This window comes from Vulpes vulpes, chromosome 15 (assembly GCF_048418805.1).
Source record: "Vulpes vulpes isolate BD-2025 chromosome 15, VulVul3, whole genome shotgun sequence".
NCBI classification, from domain to species: domain Eukaryota; kingdom Metazoa; phylum Chordata; class Mammalia; order Carnivora; family Canidae; genus Vulpes; species Vulpes vulpes.
In genome coordinates, this window is record NC_132794.1 from 69,669,062 (window position 1) to 69,695,500 (window position 26,439).

Sequence of the window (26,439 nt, forward strand, 5' to 3'; positions counted from 1 at the left end):
TAGAAAAATCCAATGGAAGCTACAAAAATCTAATGGAACTAATGAAAGAGTTTAAGCGAGGTTGCAGGATAACGTCAATATACAAAATCAACTGTATTTCTATAATACTGGCAATGACCGACCAGATATTAAAATCAGAAAATACATTTTACAGTAGAATAAAAAATCTGAAATACTTAGAAATAAAACTTGTGAAAGACTGTACCACAGTTGCCAGGGGATGGGTGGGAGAGGGAAGACTACAAAAGGGTACAAGGAAACTTGTGGCGGTAATGACTGAGGTAACGGTTTCACAGGTGCATACATATGCCCAAATCTATCATATTGTATACTTTAATATTTGCAGTTTACTGTATGTCAGTTACACTTCAATAAAGCTTCAAAAAATGAAACCATGTAAGTACCAGATGAAAACATTAGTGAATTCTTTTATAAGTTGAGGGTAGAGAAAACTGTCCTAACTATGACAGAAGACAGAAATTCTAGGAGCAATAAAGTCCAGAACCAATACAAAAAAGACTGATATATTTGATGATATAAAAATATTTTACATGGCCAGCACACACATGCATGTACACACACACACCCTAACCCACTATAGTGAGTAAAACTACAAATGACAACCTGGAAAAATATTTGCCAACCAAGTCACAGACAAAAGGTTAATATCCTCAGTATATAAAAGTTCCTAAGAATGAAGAAAAAGATCACCCCATATAGAAAAATGGGTTAGAAATACGAATAAACAAAATACAGAGAAAGAAATGCAGATAACAAACCATATAAAAAGACAATCAATTTTGCTATAACAGAAATGTAAATTAAACTATAATGGGATAACATTTCCATCTAACAAACTGTCAAAAATCCAAATGTTTTACAATATATTATGTTGGGGAATCTGTGGGAAAACAGGTATGCTTTATCTTGCTAGTGGGAATTCAAAATGGCACAGTTCCATGGAGGGAAGTTTGGTACTATCTGGCAAAATTACAAAAGCATGTATCTTTTTTTTTTTTTAAATGTATATATTTTTAAAATTTGTTTATGATAGTCACAGAGAGAGAGAGAGAGAGAGAGAGAGGCAGAGACACAGGCAGAGGGAGAAGCAGGCTCCATGCACCGGGAGCCTGACGTGGGATTCGATCCCGGGTCTCCAGGATCGCGCCCTGGGCCAAAGGCAAGCGTCAAACCGCTGCGCCACCCAGGGATCCCAGCATGTATCTTTTGATCCAGAGATTTCATTTCTGAAAAGGTAGAAAAAATGTATACTGTATGTTGCTATTTATCTAAGGGAGTATATGAACATCTATATACTCACATTATTTTTAAAAAGAAAGATAAGCTAGTTAAAAAAATGGCTATCTAGAAGAAGACGGAAGGTAATAGAATGGAAAAAAACAGGGAGCTTCTCTGAATATACTTTGTTTTGTGGATTTGAATTTGGAATCCTGTAACTATTTTATAAAACAAAATTCAATTAAAAATAAAGGAATTCCAATACTTAAAAATGAAGCAAATGTACTTCACTATATAGGAACTGGTGGCATAATCACACAGAGAAGAACAATTCCAAGTTACTGTTAAAAGTAATCAGTGTTGATTTCTCTGTTATTTTGAAACTGTTGTGTGTGTGTGTGTTATGGGGTAAACAAAGGAATTATGTTGTTGCTTAAACTGGGATTTTGGGAATCAGCATAAGGAGATTCATATGCAAGATAAATGAGGTTAAAGAAAAATCCTGTACTATAAAATCTGAATTAGATGTATCAGTTGGAACTCAGTTTATCTGAATTAATTTGGATTCATATTGATACCTCCATTTCAAACACACACACACATACAGAATGTGTATATTCCCTAGTGTGTTCAATTAAAAAAAGCCAGAAATATTTACCAACCCAATAATAATGAACATCCCTAGCACCCAGATCATGGTCTCTTAATACCAATTTCCTCTAAAGGAACCAGAGCTCCATGGAGGAATGGCTGACTTCAAGCATGGGATAGGCAATGTTTAAGATGAATGTGGAATATCTTCATCATACTAGCAAGGATCTTGTCAAAAGGAAATGACATATCAAGTTGAAGGGCTGGCACCAGCCAAAAATAAGACAATTTGTACAATAAGAATAACTATCAATGGACCAAAAAACATCAAGTTTACTCTTTAAGTTTATAAAGATACCAAAACAAACAAACAAACAAAACAAAAGAACAAAAAAACCCCAAACACTCGTCGAAAATACCCTAATTTATCACCTATGGAGGACTGCAGGAAACAAATTATTTGAAAAATGATAAAGGGAAAGAATCAAACTTTATCCTGTCTTTTCTTTTCTTTGAATATTTTATTCATGAGAGACACAGAAAGAGAGAGAAAAAGAAGCAGAGACACAGGCAGAGGGAGAAGCAGGCTCCATGCAGGGAGCCCGATGCAGGACTCGATCCAGGGACTCCAGATCAGGCCCTGGGCTGAAGGCAGCGTTAAACCACTTAGCCACCAGGGCTGCCCCTATCCTGTCTTTTCATTATGAATTAGACCTCAGGATAACTGAATAGTTGTTGAATAGTAATTTCTTTTTATAGAAGTATTTTGGTTAATAAATGAAGAAGAAATGATAAAATAACACCGTTTTATAACTCCTAATTAATTAATGGATCTTGGCAATGATCAAAGGGTGCTATCATCACACGAGAAATAAGGTTCTATATGCCTCTTGATGGAAGCATACCTTATCTATGAAGTATTCTTCTAAACTGTGGTAAAATATAACGTAAAATTTACTATCTTAGCTGTTTTTAAGTGTACAGTTCAATAGTTTAAGTATACTCACATTGTTGTGTAACCCATCTCTGGAACTTTTTTGTTTTGTAAAACTGAAATTCTATACCCGTTAAACAACATTTCCTCGTGTTCCCTTCCCCTGGCCCCTGGCAACCACCTTCTACTTTGTCTCTATGAATTAGACTACTTTAGGTACCTCATGTAAGTGGAATCATATAGTATTTGTCCTTTCGTGACTGGCTTATTTCACTTATCATAACATCTTCATGGTTCATCGACACTGTAGGGTATGTTAGAATTTCCTTCTTTTTTAAGGCTGAATAATACTCCATTGTATGGATATACCACAATTGTTTATCCATCCATCTGTCCATGGACACTTGGGTTGTTTCCACCTTTTGGCTATTGTGAATAATGCTGCTATGAACATGGGTATACAGATATCTGTTCGAGACTCTGCTTTCAAAAAAAAGCAAACCTGGGTCTGATCACGTTTCTAGATGTAACTATCTATTCATTTTTACCGAAAATACAGGGGACTGAAAAATACATCAAATAACACCATGGATAAACTATCAGCAAAAGCAGAGCTTGTTTCTTCAACAGATAAAGTGCAATGGGGAAAAGAAAGGATGGAAGGCAAACCAAAAAATTAAGAGACCTATTAATCAATTGTAACATATGAACATTATTTATTTGCACAAATCAAGTATAAAAAAAGAAACTATTTAAAACTCAGAGAAATGTGAACACTAGTTGAATATTTCATATGAAGAAAAGATCAACTGTTTATGATAATAATACTGTGGTAATCTCTAAAAAGAATTTGTACCCTTTATACATGCACTAATTTATTTAGGAATAAAACAACATATTTCACTCTGCTTCAAAATAATCCAAGAGATGGGGGTAGGGACTACATGGGGTACTGATACGCCTACAATGAAATCAAATGGCCAAGATTTGATAATTATTGATAATCACAAATAACTCTACTAGTTGGCATTTTCCATAATAAATGTTTAAAATAAAAAAGAACTTTGATTTATTAATTTGCAAACTGTTCCATGAGGAAAGTACCATTATTTTGGTTCTTAGAAAAAGGATTTTTTTTTTTTGTATTAAAGAAAAGTCATAAGCCTATGTGGAAAATAACAGCCCTGACAGTTATAGTCAAAACCATTAGTTATCATGCAAATTATTTTTTTAATTCCTAAGAATATCATATTTTAGTTCATTTAACCCAAAATACTATTTAATAAGGAAGTATTCAAAGTAAAATAATAAATGAGAACCAAAAGGGCAAAAGATCACACCCAAGTTATCATCTTGTTCTTGGGGTGTTTGAACTATTTGTTTTTTGTCTAAAGATAAGATATTGGTGAAAAAAACAACAACAACAAAAAAACAAATACAAAAACAACGCTCAAGCTTTGATTCTACATAAACTGAATTCTACTACTCAGAAACAAAAACTGAAGTTTGTACTTTGATTTAACCCTCAAGTTAGGACTGTTACTAAGTATTAGGACTACAAATTCAACTTAAAGATTTAAATAAAAAGCTTTCTGGAAATATAATTACTTCTTTTATATGAACAATTCTTCCCCCAAAATGTGAGAACTATGTAACTAACAAGTTTTTTTGTTTTGTTTTTTTAAAGATTTTATTTATTCATCAGAGAAAGAGAGAGAGAGAGAGAGAAAGAGAGAGAGAGAGAGAGAGAGAGAGAGAGAGAGAGAGAAAGGCAGAAACACAGGCAGAGGGAGAAGCAGGGTCCATGCAGGGAGCCCGAAGCGGGACTCGATCCCGGGTCTCTAGATCACGCCCCAGGCCGAAGGTGGCGCTAAACTGCTGAGCCACCCAGGCTGCCCATCTGAGCCACCCGGGTTGCCCACTAACAAGTTTATAGAAGGGAAAAGTGGTTAAACAGGGAGAAGGTAGTTTTAAAAATCAGAATTGTAATATCCCTTAGTTTCAGATGTTGAGAATTAAATGGAATTTAACAGCCACACGTTCAAAAATAGAAAAATATTTTAATTCTATTTGATGAACATCTACTTTAAAAAAAAAACCCTGTTTGAATTTCTGCCTCTTAGTAAATGCAGTATCTGAAAATGTACACCAAATCACAGGAATAGTAATGTTTAATCCTACCTGAAAAAGATCCAAAAGAGGCTTCCAAGAGAGCATTAAGACTGCTGCTCTGTTGATGGTTTTGGGAATTTCAGAATAAAACAGTGTATTTTCTCTGTTCTCACCAGACATAGCTATAAGAGAAAACAATAATTTATATATAATTTTCAAAAATAGAAATCTACTGCAATCACAGTCTAAGTACACAATGCCTTCTTAAAAAAAAAGATTTACTTACCCATTTTACAGAGAGACAGAGAGCAAGCATCAGCAGGGGGAGGGGCAGAGGAAGAAAGAGAATCCTTGAGTGGACTCTGCACAGAGTGCAAAGAGCCCTATGTGGGGCTCAATCCCAGGACCCCAAAATCATGACCTGAGCTGAAATCAAGAGTTGGTTGCTTAACCAACTGAGCCACCCAGGTGCCCCATAATGCCTTCTATATACTGCAAAAAATCTGCCCTCTATAAGAAGGTTAATAAGTAGGAGGTGCACGTGCCATTTGCCATAGAAATTTTCTTCAATAAAACCCTGGTTTCACAGAAAAATGCTCAGGTTTCATTTCAGTATTTAGATCTTCGTCCCTCTCAAAACAAACATAAAAGTGTATAAGATGAAACAAGGACAAATGTCATTTTTAGGTTTTTGAAAATTGTTAAGTCTCTTACAAGTTGGCAATAGAGTCATGAAATTCCAAATGGGGATGCTTTATGAAATTACAGATCACTAAAATTCTTTTTCTTCCTAAATCATTTAAAACACTTATTAGTATACATAGGTCTAACTGAATTCTAGTTTTTTGTCACTATAAATGTCCTATAACAATAGTCAATAATAAATTTCAGATGAAAGTATACTCATTAAAACAATACAAAATCTGGTGTGTGATTTGTCCTTTATTGGGGAAGGGTGAAGTAAAGAGGTCTATCCTAAGTAGAAGTCAGGCCTATTCTGTGAAATCATGTAGTAACTGAATGTGAATATTACAGCAGTGTAGAATGAACTATATGCAAAAGAGAACAGAAACACACTATGATTATGAAGATGTGAACCTAAGAACACTCAAAGTAAACAAAGTCCTTCTACCATAAAAGGCACTAGGATGGTATCATTTCCATGAAAGCTATGGGAAGGTGAAGGAAGGAGAATAATAATAAAAAAAATAATAATAATAATAATAAAAAAAAAAAGGAAGGAGAATAATAAATCACACAGGATGAACAAGGTACTCTCTCTTGGATAGAAATGATCTTCAGCCTAGTGTTTCTGATAATGCCAGAGAAGGTAGTCTGTGGAAGGGCATGGTAACTTCCATGCTAACCCTTGCAAAGGCTGGGGATAAGCCCCCAAATATTCACATCTTCCTTTATGTGATTTTCCTAAATTGTTCTTAAACTTAGTTTGTATTGCCTTTTGGAGAAAAAGTTAGATATGAGCTAACATTTACTCTAGCATCTGACTTTGTCTTAAATCTATTCTGTATATTCCAGAGTTACTTTGTCATAGAATTGTTAGGATTGCAGTCACCTATCTATACCATTCATAATTTCACAAAATGTGAGGGGGGCCTGTGTGGCTCAGTCATTTAAGCATCTGCCTTCAGCTCAGGTCATGATCCCAGGGTCCTGGGATAAAGCCTTGGATCTGGCTCTCTGCTCATCAGGGAACCTGCCTCTCCCTCTGCCTCTGCCTGTTGCTTCTTCTGTTTGTGCTCTCTCTCTCTCTCTCCCTGTCAAATAAATAAAATCTATTTATTATTAAATAGATAAAACTTAGTAAATAAAATACAATTTATTTATTTTTACAAAATGTGATCATATCCTCCTTAAGCCTTCTTAAGAGTCTTTAGCCTTCAAACACGAAAAAAACTGGCTCTCATCTAGTTTCAAATTAGAGCCATTCCCCACAATCATGTCAGTTGCCCATCACACCAGTTCTGTATAAGCCACAAGACAAGCTTTTCCCAATGGTTCTCTCTTGATGACACAACAGAACACACTTATTGGTGTTCACATTAAAAATTTTAAAACAAAAACAAAAAAAAAATTTTTTTAAAACAAACAGGGCACCTGTGTGGCTTAGTCAATGAAGCCTCCAACTCTTGATTTCAGCTCAGATCATGATCTCAGGGTGATAAGATAGAGACCCGAGTTGGGATCCACCCTCAGTGGGGAGTCTGCTTCTCCCCTTCTCCCTCTCCCTTTGTCCCTTTTCCTGCCCATGCTCTTTTGTGTGTGTGCTCTCTCTCAAATAAATAAATAAATCTTTTTTTAAAAAAACCTTTTTTTTTTAACACGCTCAACTGCTGAGCCACCCAGGTGTCCCTAAAACAACGGATTTATACAGAAAAAAACTTTCAGATGAATATAATAGACTTGAACACTAAGGCATTAGGATTCAGAAAAAAAGAATTGAAAAAATGAAAAGTCATACAACTTTCTTGAAAAGCTCAAAATTTTAAAGATTGTTAATTTTCCCCAACTTCACCCATAAGTATAATGTAATCCCAAAACAGGATATAGAAAGAAGCTATAGAAGCTAATTTTAAGTTCTCACAGGAAAATAAGCAAACTGGGACACCTGGGTGGCTCAATGGTTGAATGTCTGTCTGCCTTTGGCTCATGTCATGATCCCAGGATCCTGGGATTGAGTCCCACATCGGGCTCCCTACAGGGAGCTTGCTTCTCCCTCTGTCTATGTCTCTGCCTCTCTCTCTCTCTTGTGTTTCTCATAAATAAATAAAAACTTTAAAAAAAGAAAAACAAGCAAACAAAAATAGTCAAGTATGAAAAAGTGATGAAAGGTGACTAGTGCTATCCAACAGTTAAAACATAAAAAGTGATGATAATAACAGTAGCAGCAACATAGTATTGGAACTCCATCTAACAGAGCAATGGAACCAACAGAAAGTTAAAACAAAGATTTTAAAAGACATAATCCTGGAGTTGTGACAGGCTTTCTAGTTAGGATGCCAAAACCTACATAGAAGTACAAATTTAACTATCAAAAAACTATCAAAAAAATTTATTTTATTATTTTTTTTTACTATCAAAAAAATTTAACTAAAAACTATTTTAACTATTTAGTTAAAAAATTTAACTATCAAAACTATCAAAAAAAAAATCACAAATTTCTACATGGCAAAAGGCACTAAAAGCAAAAGACAAATTAAGCCTCAAGGGAAAATACTACAGTGGGTTTAATTCCCTCATTATACAAAATTTTTTAAAAATGCTTAATAAGAAAAACACCCACAATCCAATAAAAAATAGACAATGGTTATAAATAGAGAAAAGGAAATACATATGTCTCTTAAATATGTGAAAAGATGCTCAACCTCACTTATAATTGGAATTAGAATTACAATGATATAGGAATGTAATGTACAGAGTGGTGATTATGTAAGACTGTATTACATATTTGAAAACTGTTAAGAGCAATCTTTAAAGTTCTCATCATAAGAAAAAAATTTTTTTGTTAACTATGTAAAATAAAAGATATCTAGATAAAAGATATCTAAATATCTAGATCACTTGCTTTGGTGATCCTTTAATAGTGTATACAAGTATCAAATCTTTATATTGTACACCTGAAACTAATATAATGTCAATTATACCTCAATTAAAAAAAAGTAATTTAAAAAACCAACTACGGGCAGCCCCGATGGTGCAGCGGTTTAGCGCCGCCTGCACCCGGGGTGTGATTCTGGAGACCCAGGATCGAGTCCCGCATTGGGCTCCCTGCATGGTGCCTGCTTCTCTCTCTGCCTCTGTCTCTGCCTCTCTCTCTCTAGCTGTGTCTCTATGAATAAATAAATAAAATCTTTAAAAAAAAAAAAAAACAACTACGATGAGATTGCTGTTCACTAGTCAGACCAGAAAAGATAAAAAAACAAAACAAACAAACAAAAAAACCCCTCTGATTACTCACTACTGGTAGAGGTGTGGAGTAACAGATATTCTGAGACAATGCTGATAGGAATATAAACCCTATAACCTTGGAAGGATAAGTTGGCAATTATTAACCAAAATTTAGAATACACATATTTTCTGTCCCAGCAATTCCACTCTTTGGAATTAGTCCTATTCATAAATTCACAAATGTACAAGATGATCTAATAAAGTGATATTCGTTGCCTCATTTTTGTAACAGTATAATAGAAAAACCTGTATTTCCCTTATTAGAGGCATGGTTAGGTAAATATGGCACCATTATACAATAAAATAGTATTAAGTTGTTAAAAAAAAAAAGAATGCATCTATAATTACTGAAGTGGACTAATGCAGAGTATCTCTAAAAAAATATATATGTATATGAATGAAATAACTTGGGAGAAAGGAGTAAACCTATTTTTAAAAATTTAATAAACAAAAGGCACTTGGGGTGGCTTAGTCGGTTAAGGGACCAACTCTTGATCTAGGTTCAGGTCATGATCTCAGGGTTGTGAGACTGAGACAGTGAGGGGCTCAACCTGGAGTCTGCTGGTCCCTCTCTCTGCCCCTCCCCTACTCATGCTCTCTCTAAAATAAATAAAATTTTTAAAAAAATTTAATAGACAAAGAAGTCAGTGGCATAATACATTTAATTCAGATCTTAAATCTGGAGTGAATAGGTTTAGGAAAAAGACATCAAAACCAGGCTTGGTTTAAAAAAATGAAAGCAGCAGGTGTTGAAGAGTGGTTTTATGGTTTGTGTTCCTAATCTGACCATTCCTAAAGAAAGCCTTTTTATTCCTATAAATGGAACATTACTTATCCATCATTTACTCAACAAAATTTGAGTGTCAATTGTATCTGGATTTTGAATGAAGACAACATTTCCTCTCAGAAACTATGACTTCATACTCACCAAGGTAATAGATCCTGTCTGAATGAGGCCCATCTGGATCATTCCTCTTCACAAACATAAAATCATGTGGGGCCTTAGCCATCATGTAGCCATGATATTTTCTGGTATCAGCAAGGAGCTTTTTAAGCTGACTCCAGGAATATCGCTCAACATAAAATGGCTCCAGTTTAGGCCGATCCTGTGATTCAATATTCTCCTCACACTCTGCAGTTTCAAATATCTCAACACCCAGCTGTTCTGTTTCCATTGCTGCTGCCATGTTGCATTTTCCTGGAAAAATAAGGCACATGAAGTTGTTCACAGGCCTGCCTTCTTCTTTATATTAACGGGAATGACAGTCTGATAGTGTTTCCCCCCCCCCCCCGCCCTGCCAAAAAAGGCAAGAAAAAATGCTCTTCAGCACAGTTGCAATGAAACCTAGTAAGAAAAGTAATAGCTCCATCTTCTCTGTGTTCAGTTTAAAAATGAGATTTAAAAAAAAATGAGGTCATGTCTGTTTCACTGTGACTATAAATCCCTTTAGGAACTTTTATAAAAGGCTGTCCTTACATATCTCTTGCCAAAATTCCTTTTTTTCTTTCCCACACTGGAAGGAAACAGGCCATATGCCAGTTGGCTGCAATGCTCCATCCAAGAGTATGTCAATAGTGAATCTAAATGTGCTAAGGGAGTTAAGTGTTTTTGCACTTAAAAAAGTAACACAGTTGATAAACGTGAACTTCAGTTAACAGAAATAATCACGACCAATTAGAACAGTATTAAACTTGCAGCAAACAATGTACTTGTAATACACTTCCTAGGGCACTCATTAAGATAATATAAATACTGTTTCCGTTTCAGTGGAACTCCAAATAACAAGACTTAAATGGCTGGTAAGTTTTTCTTTGTCTTCTGCTCTTGCCTAGATATCACTATCTCACGATCACTTTAGGCGACTATACGGAATTTATGTAACTATTATTACAGATTATGTAACTTTAACTCTCATAATTAAATGAGAGAAAAAAGATACTATCTTCAAGCGGCTTTAATTAGTTGAAGTAGTTTGTGCAAAAAAAAAGCATTTAATGTATTATTGATATTCTGATTAAGTTTGAACCCAATTTTCCAGTTCAACCCCAAAATAATGTTAATATTTCATCTACTAATGATGTTTCTTCTCATTTTACAAATTCAGAAGAGGATGTATTTTTCTTTATTTCAATATTCAAACAATACTTGAATATTTAAAGCAGTAACGTATTAGAAAAAAAAAACAAGAACTGTCATCATAAGCCATTGTGTGATATTCCGACATGCACTATTCATGAAATTATCAAAAAGAAGCAACATATTCTGAAGCAACCTGTGGATATGGGAAATAGATTACATTTATGTAACTACCTCTAGAACAAGAATCAATGCATGGTTGTATATTTAACATGATGTCTTTTCTTAAAGTTCAATTTCTCAAGTTAACAAGAGTCCAGGCTAACTACCAACCACAGAGTAAAAAGTAATTAGCAGGTATGGGTCGTGAATTAGTTCACCAGGGGAGCATCATGGCATGCAAAATGAATTGAATTGTGTGGCCAGGATAGTGTGTCTTTTTTCAAGCTACAGTGAACTGTATTGCAAAAGTGACAGAAAATTCATCCAGGGGGATCCCGGGGTGGCTCAGCGGTTTAGCATCTGCCTTTGGCCCAGGGTGTGATCCTGGACCCTGAGACCGAGTCCCACATCGGCTTCCTAGCATGGAGCCTGCTTCTCCCTCTGCCTGTGTCTCTGCCTGGCCCTCCCTCTCTCTCTCTCTCTCTCTGTCTTTCATGAATGAATAAAAAAAAAAAAAAAAAAAGAAAAAGAAAAAAAAAGAAAATTATTCAAGAATTATATCAAGTATCCAACCTGTAACATTTACCTCCAGGGATCAAAATCCTAACAGCTCAGCAGAGAAAAAGTCATTTAGTTCAACTGCTATTTAGCATACTGATAGTAAGCGGCAGTATATGACAGTAAGATTGTCCATCTAAAAGCTAGAGGGAGGGGGATCCCTGGGTGGCTCAGCGGTTTGGTGCCTGCCTTTGGCCCAGGGCGCAATCCTGGAGTCCTGGGATCGAGTCCCGTGTCGGGCTCCCGGCATGGAGCCTGCTTCTCCCTCCTCCTGTGTCTCTGCCTCTCTCTCTCTCTCTCTCTATCATAAATAAATAAATAAATCTTAAATAAAATAAAATAAAGTAAAATAAAAGCTAGAGGGAGGCCTAATTTCTATCAAATGTCAGTGGATCTAGTTTGATTTCTAACAGAGTGAGGGACAAATGAGAGAAAAAGCCACACAAACTGTGCTCATTTTTCTTAACTCCCCATCTGTTAAATCTGGAACTTCATGTCCAAACCACTGTTCACAAGAATAAGGCTAGGGAATAGAACTGGGAAGCTCAGCAGGCCAACTTCCCAAGGCTTACTGCCAGCTTCTTGAGTCACCATTAACTTGACATCTATCCTATGTCAAAGTTGCATTAGCTCACACTCATTAACAGCAAATTACCTGCTATTGCTGAATTGTACTAGGTCTCTGGACTAGTTCTGTCTCTCTCTGTACACACACACACACAGATTTTTACTGTTCAAATGACATTCTAGTACTCTGTTTATAGTAAATGAATACCCCACATTTTCTAGGATAGATATACTATATAATGTTAGCAATTTATACCAATGTGTAACAAAATTATTTAAGTTGCAGATTTCTTTAACACCTTATATTGAAATATTCTCAAAATTCTAATTTCAAAAATTAGGAGAATCAGCATACATTGTCAACACTGCATATACTTTACTCCCCCACCTACCTCTTCACTTAAGGCCCTTCCTTCGTGCCTACCTGATTGTATTTTCATCTGCTCAGACCTCTTCCACATTCAAAGAGATCTTTTTCAAGTGACTCAACTTCAAGCATAGATCCCTCTGCTCATCTTGCTCTCTTCTCACAGGAGTCTTTCCTTTTCTCACCATCCAACCCTGCTCACCGGGATAATGAAATAAGTTATAAGGCTGTTGATCATTATTGAAATGGATCATATGTGGCCAAAAAGATTAACTCTAAAATCTCAAATAGTATTTAACGCTGATATAGAAATATTTTTCTTGGTGTACTGTAATGCCTGAATTACTTAATATCTGCATTTTAGATTAAAATTATAACGTTTAAAAAATTTCAGGAACATATAGCCTAATTTACTCAAAAGGATATCCTAATAAGGTAAACCCTGACATCTACATATACATTAAAAGGAAAATTATGGAAGAACTTTAAAAAGCATAAAAGCCACACAAACGTGAGGTTGCTCAGTGGCTAATGCAAATCCTCAAAAATGACAGATGATTAGTAACACTTATTCCATGAGCCTGCTTTTTACATTAATACACTTGTACTATTTTCAATAATATATACTGAACTGGTTGAAGACCATACACTCGGTAGAACAACCAGTAAGAATTATAAAACAGGCCATTTTTGTGGAAAGGGAACTAAATTGCATTTAGCAGTTTTTTTTCATAGACCAAGAATGTGCTATCCATTTTAAGTGCATTCCACTTTTGCACCTTTCCAGCTAGATTCTGAAAATAATTAGGTAACTTTTCCATAAAAATGAAGCATTAAGTTGGCTGAAATTCTGGCTTAGTAAAAGAGAAAAGGGGATCTGTGATTACACTTGTGACTTTGTTATCAGCTTTAATTCTGGGCTCTCATCGCCCAGGTAGATGATGGAGAGAGATGTGGTGGCCAAATGGAGGGAAAACAGTGAAGTTATGGTAGCATAAGAGCAATGGACTACGATGTCAGGACACCTTCCCATGCACCAAGCTCCTCACTCAGAGAAGAGCATCTTGGGTTAGAGAATAGCATCAGGACTCCTGAATTTGGACCTACTCAAATGTCATTCCTATTTTTAATCCAGGAGTCAAACAGTCGCCCAGTTGAGCACCCCCATGCCTCACTGATGCCTGGCTGTTGCACTCCTCCGGGTCCACAGCCCGCTGGGAGATTCATTAGAACAGACTGGGCAAAGAACTCGAAAGCTATGAAGGGGGGAAGAAGAGGAGGAGGACAGGTGCAGCGGAGAATGCTGAGGATAGATAATGGGGGGGAGGTGCGATGCCAAGTCTTAGAAAGTGTGTGGAGAGAGAGGTGGGGGCAGGGGAATGTAGCTATCCTGCCCCTCGGGGTGGAGGGTGAAACAGGATGAGAAGGGGCCATCGAGCAAGGAGGGAATCGATCTAGAGTGGGGCAGGAGGAAGGACAAAAAACACCGGCTGGGAAGCCAGGAAAATCTCAGTCCGGTTCCGATCCGCCACAGTCCAACTTTACGCGGATCCTTTCGCCTCCGTGCGGGCTTCCGCTTCCTCCTCCGTAAGCCCGGGCAATACCTGGCTCCCCACCCCAGCGAGGCTCAATTAAGATAACGGACGTGGAAGCCCAGGGGCCAGCACCCGGCGCTGGCTGGGCGCCCGGTGGACGTTGGTGGACTCGGAATCCCAGAGCCTCGGCTTCCTCTTCCGGCACGCCGGGCCCCGCCACCAGCTGTGACCCGCGCCGGGCGGCGCGCAGAGCCGGCTACCCCGGAGAGCGCGCCGGGCAGTTGCCCCGTGGGGCGGAGCGGGCCCGCCGGGCCGGGGCCCAGGCCTCGCGGCGAAGGGGAAGGAGAGGGAGCGGATACTGCACCTTCCCCCCCGGCCCCGCCCGGAGCGTCCCGACGCGTGCTACGGAGCGGGCCTGCGCCGCTTCATGCCGCGCCGCCTCCACTCCCGGCCCGGCTGCGGCGGCTTCCTCGGCGACGGAGCCGGCGGTAACCCAGGCGGCGAAAACTGCACTTAAAGGCGGCGGCGGCGGTAACGGCGGCGGCGGCGGCGGCGGCGGCGGCTGCGCCTCAGCACTTCCGGTTCCTCGGGACCCGCCCTCCGACCAACGAAGGCCCGGCGAGGCCAAGAAGGGCGCCGCTCCCTGCTGGGTGGGGTGCTTCGCCACAGTGCCATCTGGTGGCGGGAGGAACGAAGTGGGCTCGGGAATCGGACGGCTGCGGGGGGGGGGGGGGGGGGGCAGAGGGGGGCGGGGGAACGGGGACAGAGATGAACCCCAGAAACAGTCATCGACTTGCTTGAAGTCGCAGGGACGCACTGTGGCGCGTCTCTACTTACCCTTTTATTTTTCCCATTCAACAAATCTATATTGAGTGCCTGCTACGTGCCAAGCTGCGTTGTAGACGCTGAGATCAGAGCAGGGGACAAGCCCACCCTTCATGGAAGTGACAGAGGGGAGGGACCGAGGCCATGGGGGTTCTTCTCAGCGGCTCACTGTCGTGGTGAAAAGAAATCTGAACTAAGAGTCAGAAAGCGTGGCTCTCCTACTCATTAGGGATCTTTAGCGGGTCACTCAATCTCTTTGAGCCATGCTTTCTTTCTTTCTTTCTTTCTTTATTTATTTATTTTATTATTATTTTTTTTTCTTGAGCCATGCTTTCTTTACCTGTAGAAGAGATATAACACATCAGTGATAATTGAGGAAAACCGTATGTGTCACAACACATAAAAATGAGGAGAGTGGGGGCTAGGGCACAGAACTGAGTGACTTGCTATACTTGCAACCAAAAGCAGGTCCCTTGACCCGCAGTTTTTGTCCTATTTTACACCATGCATGGGCTGGAAAAAAAAAAAAAAAAGAGGAAAAAGGGAGCCTGGGGATGATTGGGAAAGTGGCAGGTGTAGATCAAAACAGTGGGAAAACTGGGCCTCTCGTGTCTTTCCTATTATTACAAGGAACAATGTGTCAGAGGTGTGTGTCATTAGGATTTATTATAATAGCACTAATAAAAGGCCCATTTGGGTGCCATGTTCCATACCTCATTATGTAGTTACTCACTTTGAAGCCCTTTTCCACCCCCATTGATCTCCCTTAAAAGAAAGGTGCAGTCATTTCCACTGGGACTTCTCTGTGAATTTTCTGCAAATGACCTGAAAGTGGGTTTTAAGGTTTTGAATGCATATGCGCATACTAACAAAATATGATGTACTATCTTGCAGTTCATTTCATTCAACCAGGTGTTTGTTAAATCGCTGCCATGTGCCCATCACTATTCTAAGCACTGAGGCTACAATACTGAATAAAGTAGATAATGTCCCTTTGAGCAGTTTACACCCTAATAAGAGGGAAAAGACCTCCCAAAAAGCAAGCAAACAAAAAAATATATAATTTTATGGATTAAAAAAAAAAACTCTGGAGAGGTTAAGTCATTTGGCTAATTATGGATTGATTTAGATCAGATTTCTTGGTTTTCAATCATATTTTCTCTAGGTGGGCTTAAAAAGCCTCAAACCAGAGAAAGCTGTAGGGTAGTATCTCTCATGTACTCTGGCAATCTCACATGTCAACCTCATGGGCCTTGAATCAAAGGTTATCTGAATCTTAGCAGAATGCTTTGTGATCCTTCCAGAAGGGCAGAGGATGGGAAGCTTATGAGGATCTTAAGGCAATCTCTCCTGACAGTTTCTCATCTCCCGGGTTCTGTTGAGGTGTGGGTTTTCTGCCCTACTCTGTTGGAATAGAGCTGCAAAATAATATAAGCACCACTTAGCTACAGTCTAGAATTGGCTCTTCGGTGGCTGGGTATCCCACAACTCACATTGCAGTCATCTGCCCTTTCTGTTTCAGTATTCTCTGTTTCTATCTGTGGGACAAGGACTACTGGCAGCTGGCACCCTAATGCATTCTTCCTTTTGTTGTATAGGTAAGTAATAAACTGTCCAAATCTAAAGTGGCTCGTTGTATCTTTACTGGCTGACTCAGTCAGGCCTGGGTCTTGCCAAGCCTGTGTGTGTGCTTGACAAAGCCTAGTCAGCTTTTTGGGGCCTTGCACTAGGAACTCATCAGTAAAAGGCAACTTGTCTAGCACATAAGGCTAAATAAATAGCAGGCAATGTTGACACAGATCTGTACCTTTATAACAAAATAGTCATGTTCTGGCATAATGGATGGCAGGCAGTAAGTGTGAGTAAAACCTAAGGCAGCAAGGCCAAGTGAGAACCATTCTTAGGGAAATCTGGGCTGCATCCTGAAGCTGTGCCTGTTTGAAGCAATCAGGTTCTTGTCTAGATCTGGGCTTACGTTTAAGAGACCCTGACAGTTTTCTACACTGGCCTCATCAGAGACCGACCTTGACAGCCCTTCTGTGTCTAACACTCCATGATCTTTAAGCAATGGTACTTCCCCTCTGGTACTCATGGGTAAGAGCATGCACTCTGGAATCATCCAGATACGGGTTCGCATCCTGGCTCACATCCTCTCCTTACTAACAATGATATTGGGCTTTCCTAAGCTGGGTTTCTCTCATCTGTAAAATGAGTTCAGTAACATCACTGAAATGAATGAATGAAATATATAATGTGTTTAAAGTGCTTAGCAATGCCTGGCGCACGTTAAGCATTCCATTTATTAATTCTATTTATGAATGATGGTGATGATGAAGATAACAGAAACCTTTCCTCTGAGGAGGAAGGAAAGGAAATAAGAGGCAGCAAAGGTAAACATGAGCCCTGGATGTGTCCCAGGGATCTGCTATTGAGGCTGGGGCCATATCCCCAGGAAAGACCATCCTGGCTCTGTCCCTCATGTCCCTCATCTATCTGATTTTTGTTTACATACATACACACACACACACACACACACACACACACTACATGTATACCTACACCTAACATCAAAGAATCACGTAATCAACACATTGAGAGTGATTTTAGAGATGATTAAGCCTGATTCTTTTATTTCACAGAAAGAACAACAGAAGCCAAAGAAGGAGTGTGACTTGCCCAAAGTCACACAGCTGCTTATTGGCAACTCTCACATGGAACTCCCACAATCAGTCAACCACATGTACTAATCTAGAAAGTAGGTTTAGAGCAAGACCCAAATCACAGGAAGAGAAAAATCTGGGAACTCTGGCTTCCGAGGGGCATGCTCAAAGTCCTGCTGGATAGCACTACCTGTATCACCTCCAAACAACAACAAGCATCATTCTTCCAATTTGAACACAACATTCTGAAATCATTATAGAAAGATCCACTCATCATTCCACTACCCTACCATAATTTTTTTGTTTTGCATACATATTTTGCAAATGTAGAAGAAGCAATATTTTCAAGCCACATACAGATTTGTACTACATTTAATTTCCTAAGTTTTTCCATAATTCAACCCAACCTGTATTTACATGGCCCATTTCACTTAACAGTAGAAAGTGTAATCTTGATTAATTCCAGGCAAAGTCAATCATTCAATCCCATATCCGTCCTGGTGAAGGAGATGATGGCCAGTCCCTGTTCTATACCAGGATCTCTTAAAAACGTCCTTCATCCCAGCTGTACTGGTTTGAATAGTGTCCTTCCCAGATCCATGTCCATCCAGAACCTCATAATGTGACCTTATTTGGAAATTGGGTCTTTTGTTTGTTTGTTTGTTTTTTGAAATTGGGTCTTTGAAGATGTTATTAGTAAAGGTAAGATCATGTTAGAGTAGAGTGGGTCTCCAATACATTGACTGGTGTCCTTATAAGAAGGCCATATGAGGAAATAAGAACAGAGAATATGCACAGAGAAGAAAGAGCATGTGACAACAGAGGTGAAGACTGGCATGATCTTGCATAAGCAAAAGAGCATCAAGGATTGCAAGAACCACCAGAAGAGATTCTTATCTAGAAACTTCAGGAGAGGGATCCCTGGGTGGCGCAGCGGTTTGGCGTCTTCCTTTGGCCCAGGGCACGATCCTGGAGACCCGGAATCGAATCCCACGTCGGGCTCCCGGTGCATGGAGCCTGCTTCTCCTCCCTCTGCCTGTGTCTCTGCCTCTCTCTCTCTCTCTCTCTCTCTCTCTGTGACTATCATAAATAAAATAAAATAAAATTCTTTAAAAAAAAATAAATAAAATAAAATTCTTTAAAAAAAAAAAAAGAAATTTCAGGGGAGCATGGTCCTGTCAGCATCTTGATTTTTGACTTCTAGCCTTCAGAACTGTAAGAAAATAGATTTCTGTTGTTTTAAGCCTCCCCACCCCCATTTTGTGCTATTTCCTTATGGCTGCAGTAGGGGACAAACATACCCCCTAATCCTCGGGTATGACCTTCTCCCCATTAATGAGGTACTAACAGATCATGAGATCTGTTGTCTCTTAGTCTCTAGTTGGCAGTTCACACTGTTCTGTTCCTCTCTGCCCAGTTATTGGCCCTTCTCACAAATTCTCCCTCAGCTTTACCCACATTGAGAAAGCCTTGGCCTCTCTTACCAATCTTCAACCTTTATCTCCACTAGATGACTGCTTCTCTAGGGCCTTGCACTAATGCCTGGGCATGAGCACAGGTCTTTTCTTTCCCTAGATCCTTAAACCTTCATGAGTGTCAAGGGGAGATCCACTATTCCCTTAAGAGGAAGTGAAGGCAAGATTCAGGCTCCTTCTCAAGGACACTCCCTTAGTTCCCCTGCTCCTTTTAAAAAAAAACCCACCTGGGAGGCTCAGTTAGTTAGGCGGCTGGCTCTTGATTTTGGCTCAGGTCATGGTCTCAGGGTCCTGGGATCAAGCCCCATGTTGGGTTCTGCACTCAGTGGGGAGTTGGCTTGAGGGTTCTCTATTCCTCTTTCTCTATCCTTTCCTCTGCCGGCTGTCTCCCTCAAACAAACAAACAAACAAACAAACAAATAAATAAATCTTTCAGGGTGCGTGGGTAGCTAGGTTGGTTGATTATCCTACTTTTGATCTTGGCTCAAGTCATGATCTCAGCTCTTTATCTGGTTCCACTCTGGGCCTGAAGCCTGCTTGAGATTCTCTCTCTCTCTCTCTCCCTTTGCCTCACTCCCACTTATATGCTCCCATGAGCTTGCTCTCAAACAAACAAATAAAATCTTTATTAAATCAAGCAGTCAATCTTTATAAAAATCCTCCTGGGGTTTTACTGAAATCCAAAGTCAGGTTTATCATTTGTGTAAATTCCATTGAGCAGAGTCCCTAACTTCTCTTTTGACTTTATTTTTTTAAGTCTACATATTATCCCAAATATTTTATTGTATTTTGTTTATTTTTTAATTTTAATTCAAATTAGTTAACATATAGTGTAGGATGAGTTTCAGGAGTAGAATTTAGTGATTCCTCATTTACATATAACAACCTGTGCTCATCACAGGTGCCCCCCTTAATACCCATCACCCATTTAGTCCATCCCCCCATTCCATATATTTTCTGTTTTACATGTGCATCCAGGTTTAAAGAGAAGAATTTGGGGCACCTGGGTGGCTCAGTTGGTTAAGCGTCTGTCTTCAGCCCAGGTCATGATCCCAGGATCCTGGAATCAAGTCCCACATTGGGCTCTCTGCTCAGTAGGGAGCCTGCTTCTCCCTCTATCTGTCTCTCTCTCATAAAAAATAAATAAATAAATAAATAAATAAATAAATAAATAAATAAATAAATAAAATCTTTAAAAAAGAGAGAGAGAAAAATTTGATGTCTCTGTTCTCTGTTCCCATCATTGAAACTGCAGAAGAGCAAGGCTTGTCACATCCTAGCCTCCTAAATTGGGAAGGATCAAGGATTGTAAAGAAAGAAAACAAAATCACAAAATACCTCCCTGTATTGTAGCATTGTGTAAAGTTGTAATTAGAATTTTTAAAAGTTTTTAAATTTTTATTTGAGTCATCTCTACACCCACCATGGGGCTTTAACTCACAACCCAGAGATCAAGAATTGCATGCTCTCTGACTGAGCCAGCCAGGAACCCCCATAACTGGAATTTTTGTATTTTTTCATAAAGATTTTCTTTTTTAAATATTTTTTATTTATTCACGAGGGACACACACACACACACACACAGAGAGAGGCAGAGACACAGGCAGAGGAAGAAGCAGGCTCCATGCAGGGAGCCAGACATAGGACTCGATCCTGGGTCTCCAGGATTATGCCCTGGGCTGAAGGTGGCGCTAAACCACTGAGCCACCCGGGCTGCCCTCATAAACATTTTCAATATTGCTAGTTTCTAATTCACCATTTTGAATTGCTGTATTGTTTTTCCCTTTAGTAGTTATACTACCATTCATTTGGTCATTCTCCTTGTGTAATTTCTTTGTTTTTTTTTTTTTAATTTTTTATTTATTTATGATAGTCACAGAGAGAGAGAGAGAGAGGCAGAGACACAGGCAGAGGGAGAAGCAGGCTCCATGCACCGGGAGCCTGACGTGGGATGCGATCCCGGGTCTCCAGGATCGCGCCCTGGGCCAAAGGCATGCGCCAAACCGCTGCGCCACCCAGGGATCCCTCCTTGTGTAATTTCTAATGTTATACCATGTAACTCTTGGACGTCTTCATATATGCATCCTCCTTTCTGGAAGTTATTTTTATTTTTTAAAATATATTTATTTATTTATTTATTTATTTATTTAGAGTAAGCGAGTGAGTGAGCAGAGAATGGGGCAGAGGGAAGGAGAGAGATAGAACCGCAAGCAGACTCTATGCTGACCGTGGAGCCTAACTGAGCACTTGATCTGACAACCCTGAGCTTATGACCTGAGCCGAAACCAAGAGTTGGACGCTTAACTGGCTTAGCCACCCAGATGCCACTCTTAACACTGTTTTTAAAATAAAATGCCCAAAAGAGAATTACTAGGCCAATCAGTTGAACATCCCATTTTTCTTGTTACATATTGCACAACTGCTTTCTAAAATGATCCACAAATTTATATGGCTCTTAGCTACATTAAGTATGGGTGTGCCAATTTCACTAAAACCTTTCTAGCACTGGGCATTATTGTCCACAAGTATATTTTAAGCATCTACTCTCTGAAACACATTGCACTAGATGCTATAGGATACCAAAAGGCAGCAATCTGTGTTCTAGAGAGATTTACAATCTAGTTAAGGAAATAGATTATAAGCATATAATGCACACCTAATAGAAGCTGATTACAGGATATGGTGGGTTTGAGTTTTTTTTCCACTTCCCTCATATTTTGTACCTTTTGGGAGCATAGTACAAACCAAGCTCCAATAATAAAAAAAGGGGCATTTTTCTATTGATTTTCTTTTCCATATTTAAATATTTGAGTAGGTAATATTACCACATGACTCCAAAATTTTGACATATGGAAAGGCATACAGTTAAAAAAAAATTCTACTATATGGGTCCTCTACTATTACCCAGTTTCCTTCTCCACAAGAAACTGGTGTTAATTGTTACTTGGATATACTTTCCAGTAATATTTTATGATATATAAACAAACGCATATAGATAAATGATTATTCTTTCTACGATTCCACTGTGTTTTACACAAAGGGTAGCATACCAACTCTCTGCACCTGGCAACCATGCAGGTAGTTCAGAGGGTCAGGAATTAACAGGTAGATCAAACTGAATAGCGTGCAAAGGCCACTTCCCATACCCAAGAAAGGTTGAGCCTGAGATGGGGTCATTTTGCACATTTTTCTAAACTATAGATTGACAGAGACAGAGGGGAAGTTTTTTTCTGTCAATGACTGGTTGCAGTGCCCACCCTCCTGGGATAGCTAGGAGGTTACAGGGATATGAGCTGGGTTCAGACAACGTCCCAGTAGGCGCTTGGGCTGAACCAGTGAGTTTCCTCTCTACTCTCAGCTTTGTGCTGTCTAGATAGACAAACAGGATTTTGGTTAAGGATATTCAGCTGGGTGATTCAGGGTAAGGCACAAAACGGCCAAATTCTACAGCTCATCTTCTAAAACTTCTTCCAGGAATGGAAGATTCTTAAAAAGGTGAACAAGGAGAATGTGCATGATTGCCTATCAAAGGCTGGAAAAAAGCTTTAAGCACTGAGCGTGTGCTTCATCCATAACAAGTATTCAGCAAATGCCTCCTGTGGCCTGAGAAGAGAGAGATGGCCCTGGCTTTTCGGGATGGGAAGGCTGCATCCAGAAGGCAGGACACACAGAGAGTGCTTCATTTGCATTTTTATTTGACTAGTATTATCATAAAAACCTTAGCTTTACTTACCTTAACTTGGCAATGTTACCTGGCTCTGCCTTTTTATGCTCTCTCCCATCTTTTAGTTTTATAGTTTACCCGGATGCTACTCATTTCCTTATTTCAATTTTTTTCTTACTGGATTTCTCCTGGAGAGAGGGGTCCATAAAAACTGGCCTTTTTTGCAGGAAAATTTAGAAATAGCTAATAAGATGATCAGAAAGGACCGACTCTAACTCATTTGATGGATATGGAAGCTCAGGCCAAGAGAAGCTTCCAGTAAGTTAACCGTGGTTAGTTGAACCAGGCTGAATAGGCCCTCTTCCTTTGGATCTTTCTTATGGAGGATCTGAGGCAAAATTCAATCTTCTCGCTTATCAATAGCTTTTACCTTGTATGGAGGTCAGCTGATAAGCCTCAGGTTTTAACTATGCTGATTTGAAATGATTTTTACCATTTATTACAAACCCACCACCAGAATGGCTAAAATTAAACAGAAAATACCAGGGAAATAAAGCAACTAGAACTTTGAAACATTGCTTGCAGGTTTGTAAATTGATCAGAACTGCTTATCTCCTGTGTCAACCATACTAAAAACAAAAATAAAAAACAATTCTGCTTATCTACTAAAGTATAACATATACCTACCCTATGACCTATCATTTCTACTCCTACGTGTTTATCCAAGAGAATTAAGTACATTTATATATCAAAAGATAGTTACATAAATGTTCATTGCATTCCATTATTTTAATAGCTAAAAACTGGAAACAATGCAAATGTCCTTCATCATGAGAAGAGATAAATAATTTATGGCGTATTTATACAACGAAATACAACACTGCAAAGACAAAAACCATTCCATTTATATGAAATTCAAGAACAGACAAAATCTACTTTATGGTAATAGAAGTCAGAACAGAAATTTTGGAGGGAGGGAGGGAAAGCAAAGGTATACTGATATGAGAGAACCCTTGGGATTCTGGAAATGTTCCAGATTTCTCTAGATGGTAATTAATTACACAGTTATAAATGTAAGTAAAAATTCAGCTTAAACATTTAAAATTTGCTCATTTTCTGTATACCTCAATTATTAAAGTGCCTTATATTGGATCTGCATTGTATTAAAGGCAATGCAATAAAAACACTTCTAGCATTTCAAAAATATTCTATTTTTAAAATTCAAGGCTATCAAGTTTACTGTTTTCGTTATCCCATATCCAGCAGATTGCATCACCTTCAACTGGTTTGCCTATTATCAATTCCTCCTCACTGAAAGGTGGTCCTGCCAAGCACATATTTGATTTGGTTAATTGCCAGTTTAACAAACTTCCCCGGCCTCTATGTGTCTGTGGGATACAGGACAAACACCTCACTGAAGCAAACAAAGACTTTCCTAATTCACTCTTTATCTGCCTTTCTAGATTCAGGGTGACTTCTGTTCTCCATGCCCTTAACCCCCAGCACACAGAACCTTCCATATCTCTTCACCTTTGGACTCCTGCCCCCAGGCTTCCACTATCCTACCTCTGCTTCTTCCTCTATCAAATTCCTCCTCACATTTCATTGTCCAGGTCTCAAGGATTTGCTCTCAAATGTCCACCCATAGTTTCCAAAACCCTCAGTTCCCACTTTCCTGCCTTTGTAAGCTCAGTGCATTCACCATATACAAGCTCCCATATTTTATACTCTCCACCCCCTGAATTAAATGTTTCCGTAGAGCACACAACATTTCTCTTCATCTCTGGATCCCTGTGCTCAGCATTTTGCTAAACAAAAGGGGGCTAACGGAACTGAATTATAAGTTTCACTTCTGTCCCAGACTTCTGGTTTTCACAGTAATGCTGCTTCCTATTAAATTCTTCACCGTAGCAGACCCAAAAATGAAAGTGGATATAGACGAGATAGCTTAAATGAGAGATTAATTAGTGTTGTATCTACTTTGGGTTTCCTATTTTAAGAGAGACAAGTCTCCTGCTCTGTCCAACAGGATAGTGGCTAGTATGTCACTATTTAAATGAATTAGACGTAAATAAAACAGAAAATTCAATTGCTCGCTCTCGCTAGCCACATTTCGAGGACTCAAAAGTCTTGTGTGGCTAGTGGCTACCATACCGAGCAGTGCAGAATGGAATATTTCCATCACGCATAAAGTTCTATGGGCTCGGGGGATCCCTGGGTGGCTCAGCGGTTTAGCGCCTGCCTTCATCCCAGGCCGTGATCCTGGAGTCCTGGGATCCAGTCCCGCATCAGGCTCCCTGCATGCCTGCTTCTCCCTCTGCCTGTGTCTCTGCCTCTCTCTGTCTGTGTCTCTGATGAATAAATAAATAAAATCTTAAAAAAAAAGTTGTGTGGGTTCACGCTAAAAATCTCTCTAGCCTTTAGGCTTATAAGATCTCCCCTCTTTAGAATACCCTTCCATCCTCTTTCCACAGTTCTTCCTCTATAACCATCATCGTCCTTATTATGTTTGCAATTGCAGGGTTCCAGGACAACAGGGACTGTCTCTTGCTGCTGTCGCTCCAGGGTTTAGCTTTGAAGCCCAGCGCAATTAGTAGACACTCAATAAACATTGAATTAATAGGTGATAGAATGGGAGGGACCTTCCAGATACACCAGTCCCACGCTGATCAGTCCTTCATGCCTCCATCATTTTTCTAATGAATTTATTAATTAGAGACACGGGCAGAGACGTAACAGGGAGAAGCAGGGGAGCCCCAAGGATCACGCCCTGGGCCAAAGGCAGGCGCTTAACCGCGGGCCGCCCAGGCATCCCTCGTTTTTCCTTTTTAAGCCTGTCTTAAAGCATCGCGCGGGGGAAGAGGGCAAAGCGCCCCGCAGGCACCTGCTGATTCCCGAGCTCCCCGGCGGCCTCCTCAAGCTGCGGCGTCACGGGCGCAGGCCCCGCCCCCTCCCACCTCTGCGCGGCCCGGCCCCGCCCCCTCCCGCGGGCGCCCGCGCCGCCCCCGCCCTCAATCTTCACTGCGCAAGCGCAGCCCGAGAGCGTGGGGCGTCTCGAGGTTGCCGGCTGCCGGCGCTCCAGAGCGCGGGGGTTTGTGGCCTGCGTTCGGCAGGCTCCAGTCGCTCACTCCCCGAGGCAGGCAGCGAGGCGCCGCGACCGTCTCCCCGCGCCCCGGGCAGTGTGGCCATGGAGAATCAGGTGCTGACGCCGCACGTCTACTGGGCTCAGCGACACCGCGAGCTGTATCTGCGCGTGGAGCTGAGTGACGTGCAGGTAAAGGCCGGTGCGGATGGCGGGACGAAGGCGGGCTCGCATCCTGGGAGCCGCCGATCTCCCCCATCCCCTTTGTCCCGGAGCGCGCGGGAGAGCCTGCAGTGCGCCAGCGGGTTCGGCGCCCCGGTGCACTTTGGGCGTCCAGGCCCAGGCAAAGGCTGGCCCTCGTCGAGGAACACCCGCACACCTGGGGCCTGGGGCGCGACCCCCTGAGGGCTGCAGGTGCCTTCGGAGGCTGCGTGACACCTTCGCGGCCCTCGGAGACTGCCCCGGGCCTTCTCTTTGTTCGCAGTCTGCGGCCTGCTGGAACCCGCTCTCGGCCCGGAGGCCTGGCCGTCGAGGCTCGGGTGTGCCGAGGCCCCTCGAGTCGTGGGAAGAGCTCTTTGGGCCCGGGGTGCAGAACGACAGCGGCTTGCAGGGTGGTGGCCGGACG

General features: G+C 40.4%; 3 protein-coding genes across 5 annotated transcripts in view; 2 read left to right on the plus strand and 1 right to left on the minus strand.

Annotated features, from left to right (window-relative positions):
- Nucleotides 1–14,713, minus strand: part of DPP8 (dipeptidyl peptidase 8) — a 67,025-nt gene extending 52,312 nt beyond the window's left edge. Inside the window, exons 1-4 of one of the 3 annotated variants that reach the window (XM_026008676.2) lie at nucleotides 14,473–14,713; nucleotides 12,631–12,767; nucleotides 9,771–10,040; nucleotides 4,946–5,058 (exon numbers count right to left, since the gene is read on the minus strand). In XM_026008676.2, the coding sequence (XP_025864461.1) occupies nucleotides 4,946–5,058; nucleotides 9,771–10,040; nucleotides 12,631–12,667 (420 nt within the window). In that variant the 5' untranslated portion in view covers nucleotides 12,668–12,767; nucleotides 14,473–14,713. Of the gene's footprint in view, nucleotides 1–4,945; nucleotides 5,059–9,770; nucleotides 10,041–12,630; nucleotides 12,768–14,177; nucleotides 14,363–14,472 lie in introns of those variants that run through there. The other 2 variants (XM_026008796.2, XM_072738836.1) reach the window with 2 other exon arrangements.
- On the plus strand, nucleotides 13,587–17,737 carry LOC112917273 (uncharacterized). The gene is made up of 4 exons (XM_025995203.2): nucleotides 13,587–13,641; nucleotides 14,166–14,758; nucleotides 16,456–16,531; nucleotides 17,573–17,737. The coding sequence occupies exons 1-4, from the start codon at nucleotides 13,587–13,589 to the stop codon at nucleotides 17,602–17,604; spliced, it is 756 nt and encodes a 251-aa protein (XP_025850988.2). The 3' UTR covers nucleotides 17,605–17,737.
- A 7,956-nt stretch (nucleotides 17,738–25,693) lies between these two features.
- The window catches only part of HACD3 (3-hydroxyacyl-CoA dehydratase 3), a 39,171-nt gene continuing 38,425 nt past the window's right edge, over nucleotides 25,694–26,439 (plus strand). Inside the window, exon 1 of the mRNA XM_026009149.2 lies at nucleotides 25,694–26,006. Within this exon, the coding sequence (XP_025864934.1) occupies nucleotides 25,920–26,006 (87 nt within the window). The 5' untranslated portion in view covers nucleotides 25,694–25,919. The remainder of the gene's footprint in view (nucleotides 26,007–26,439) is intronic.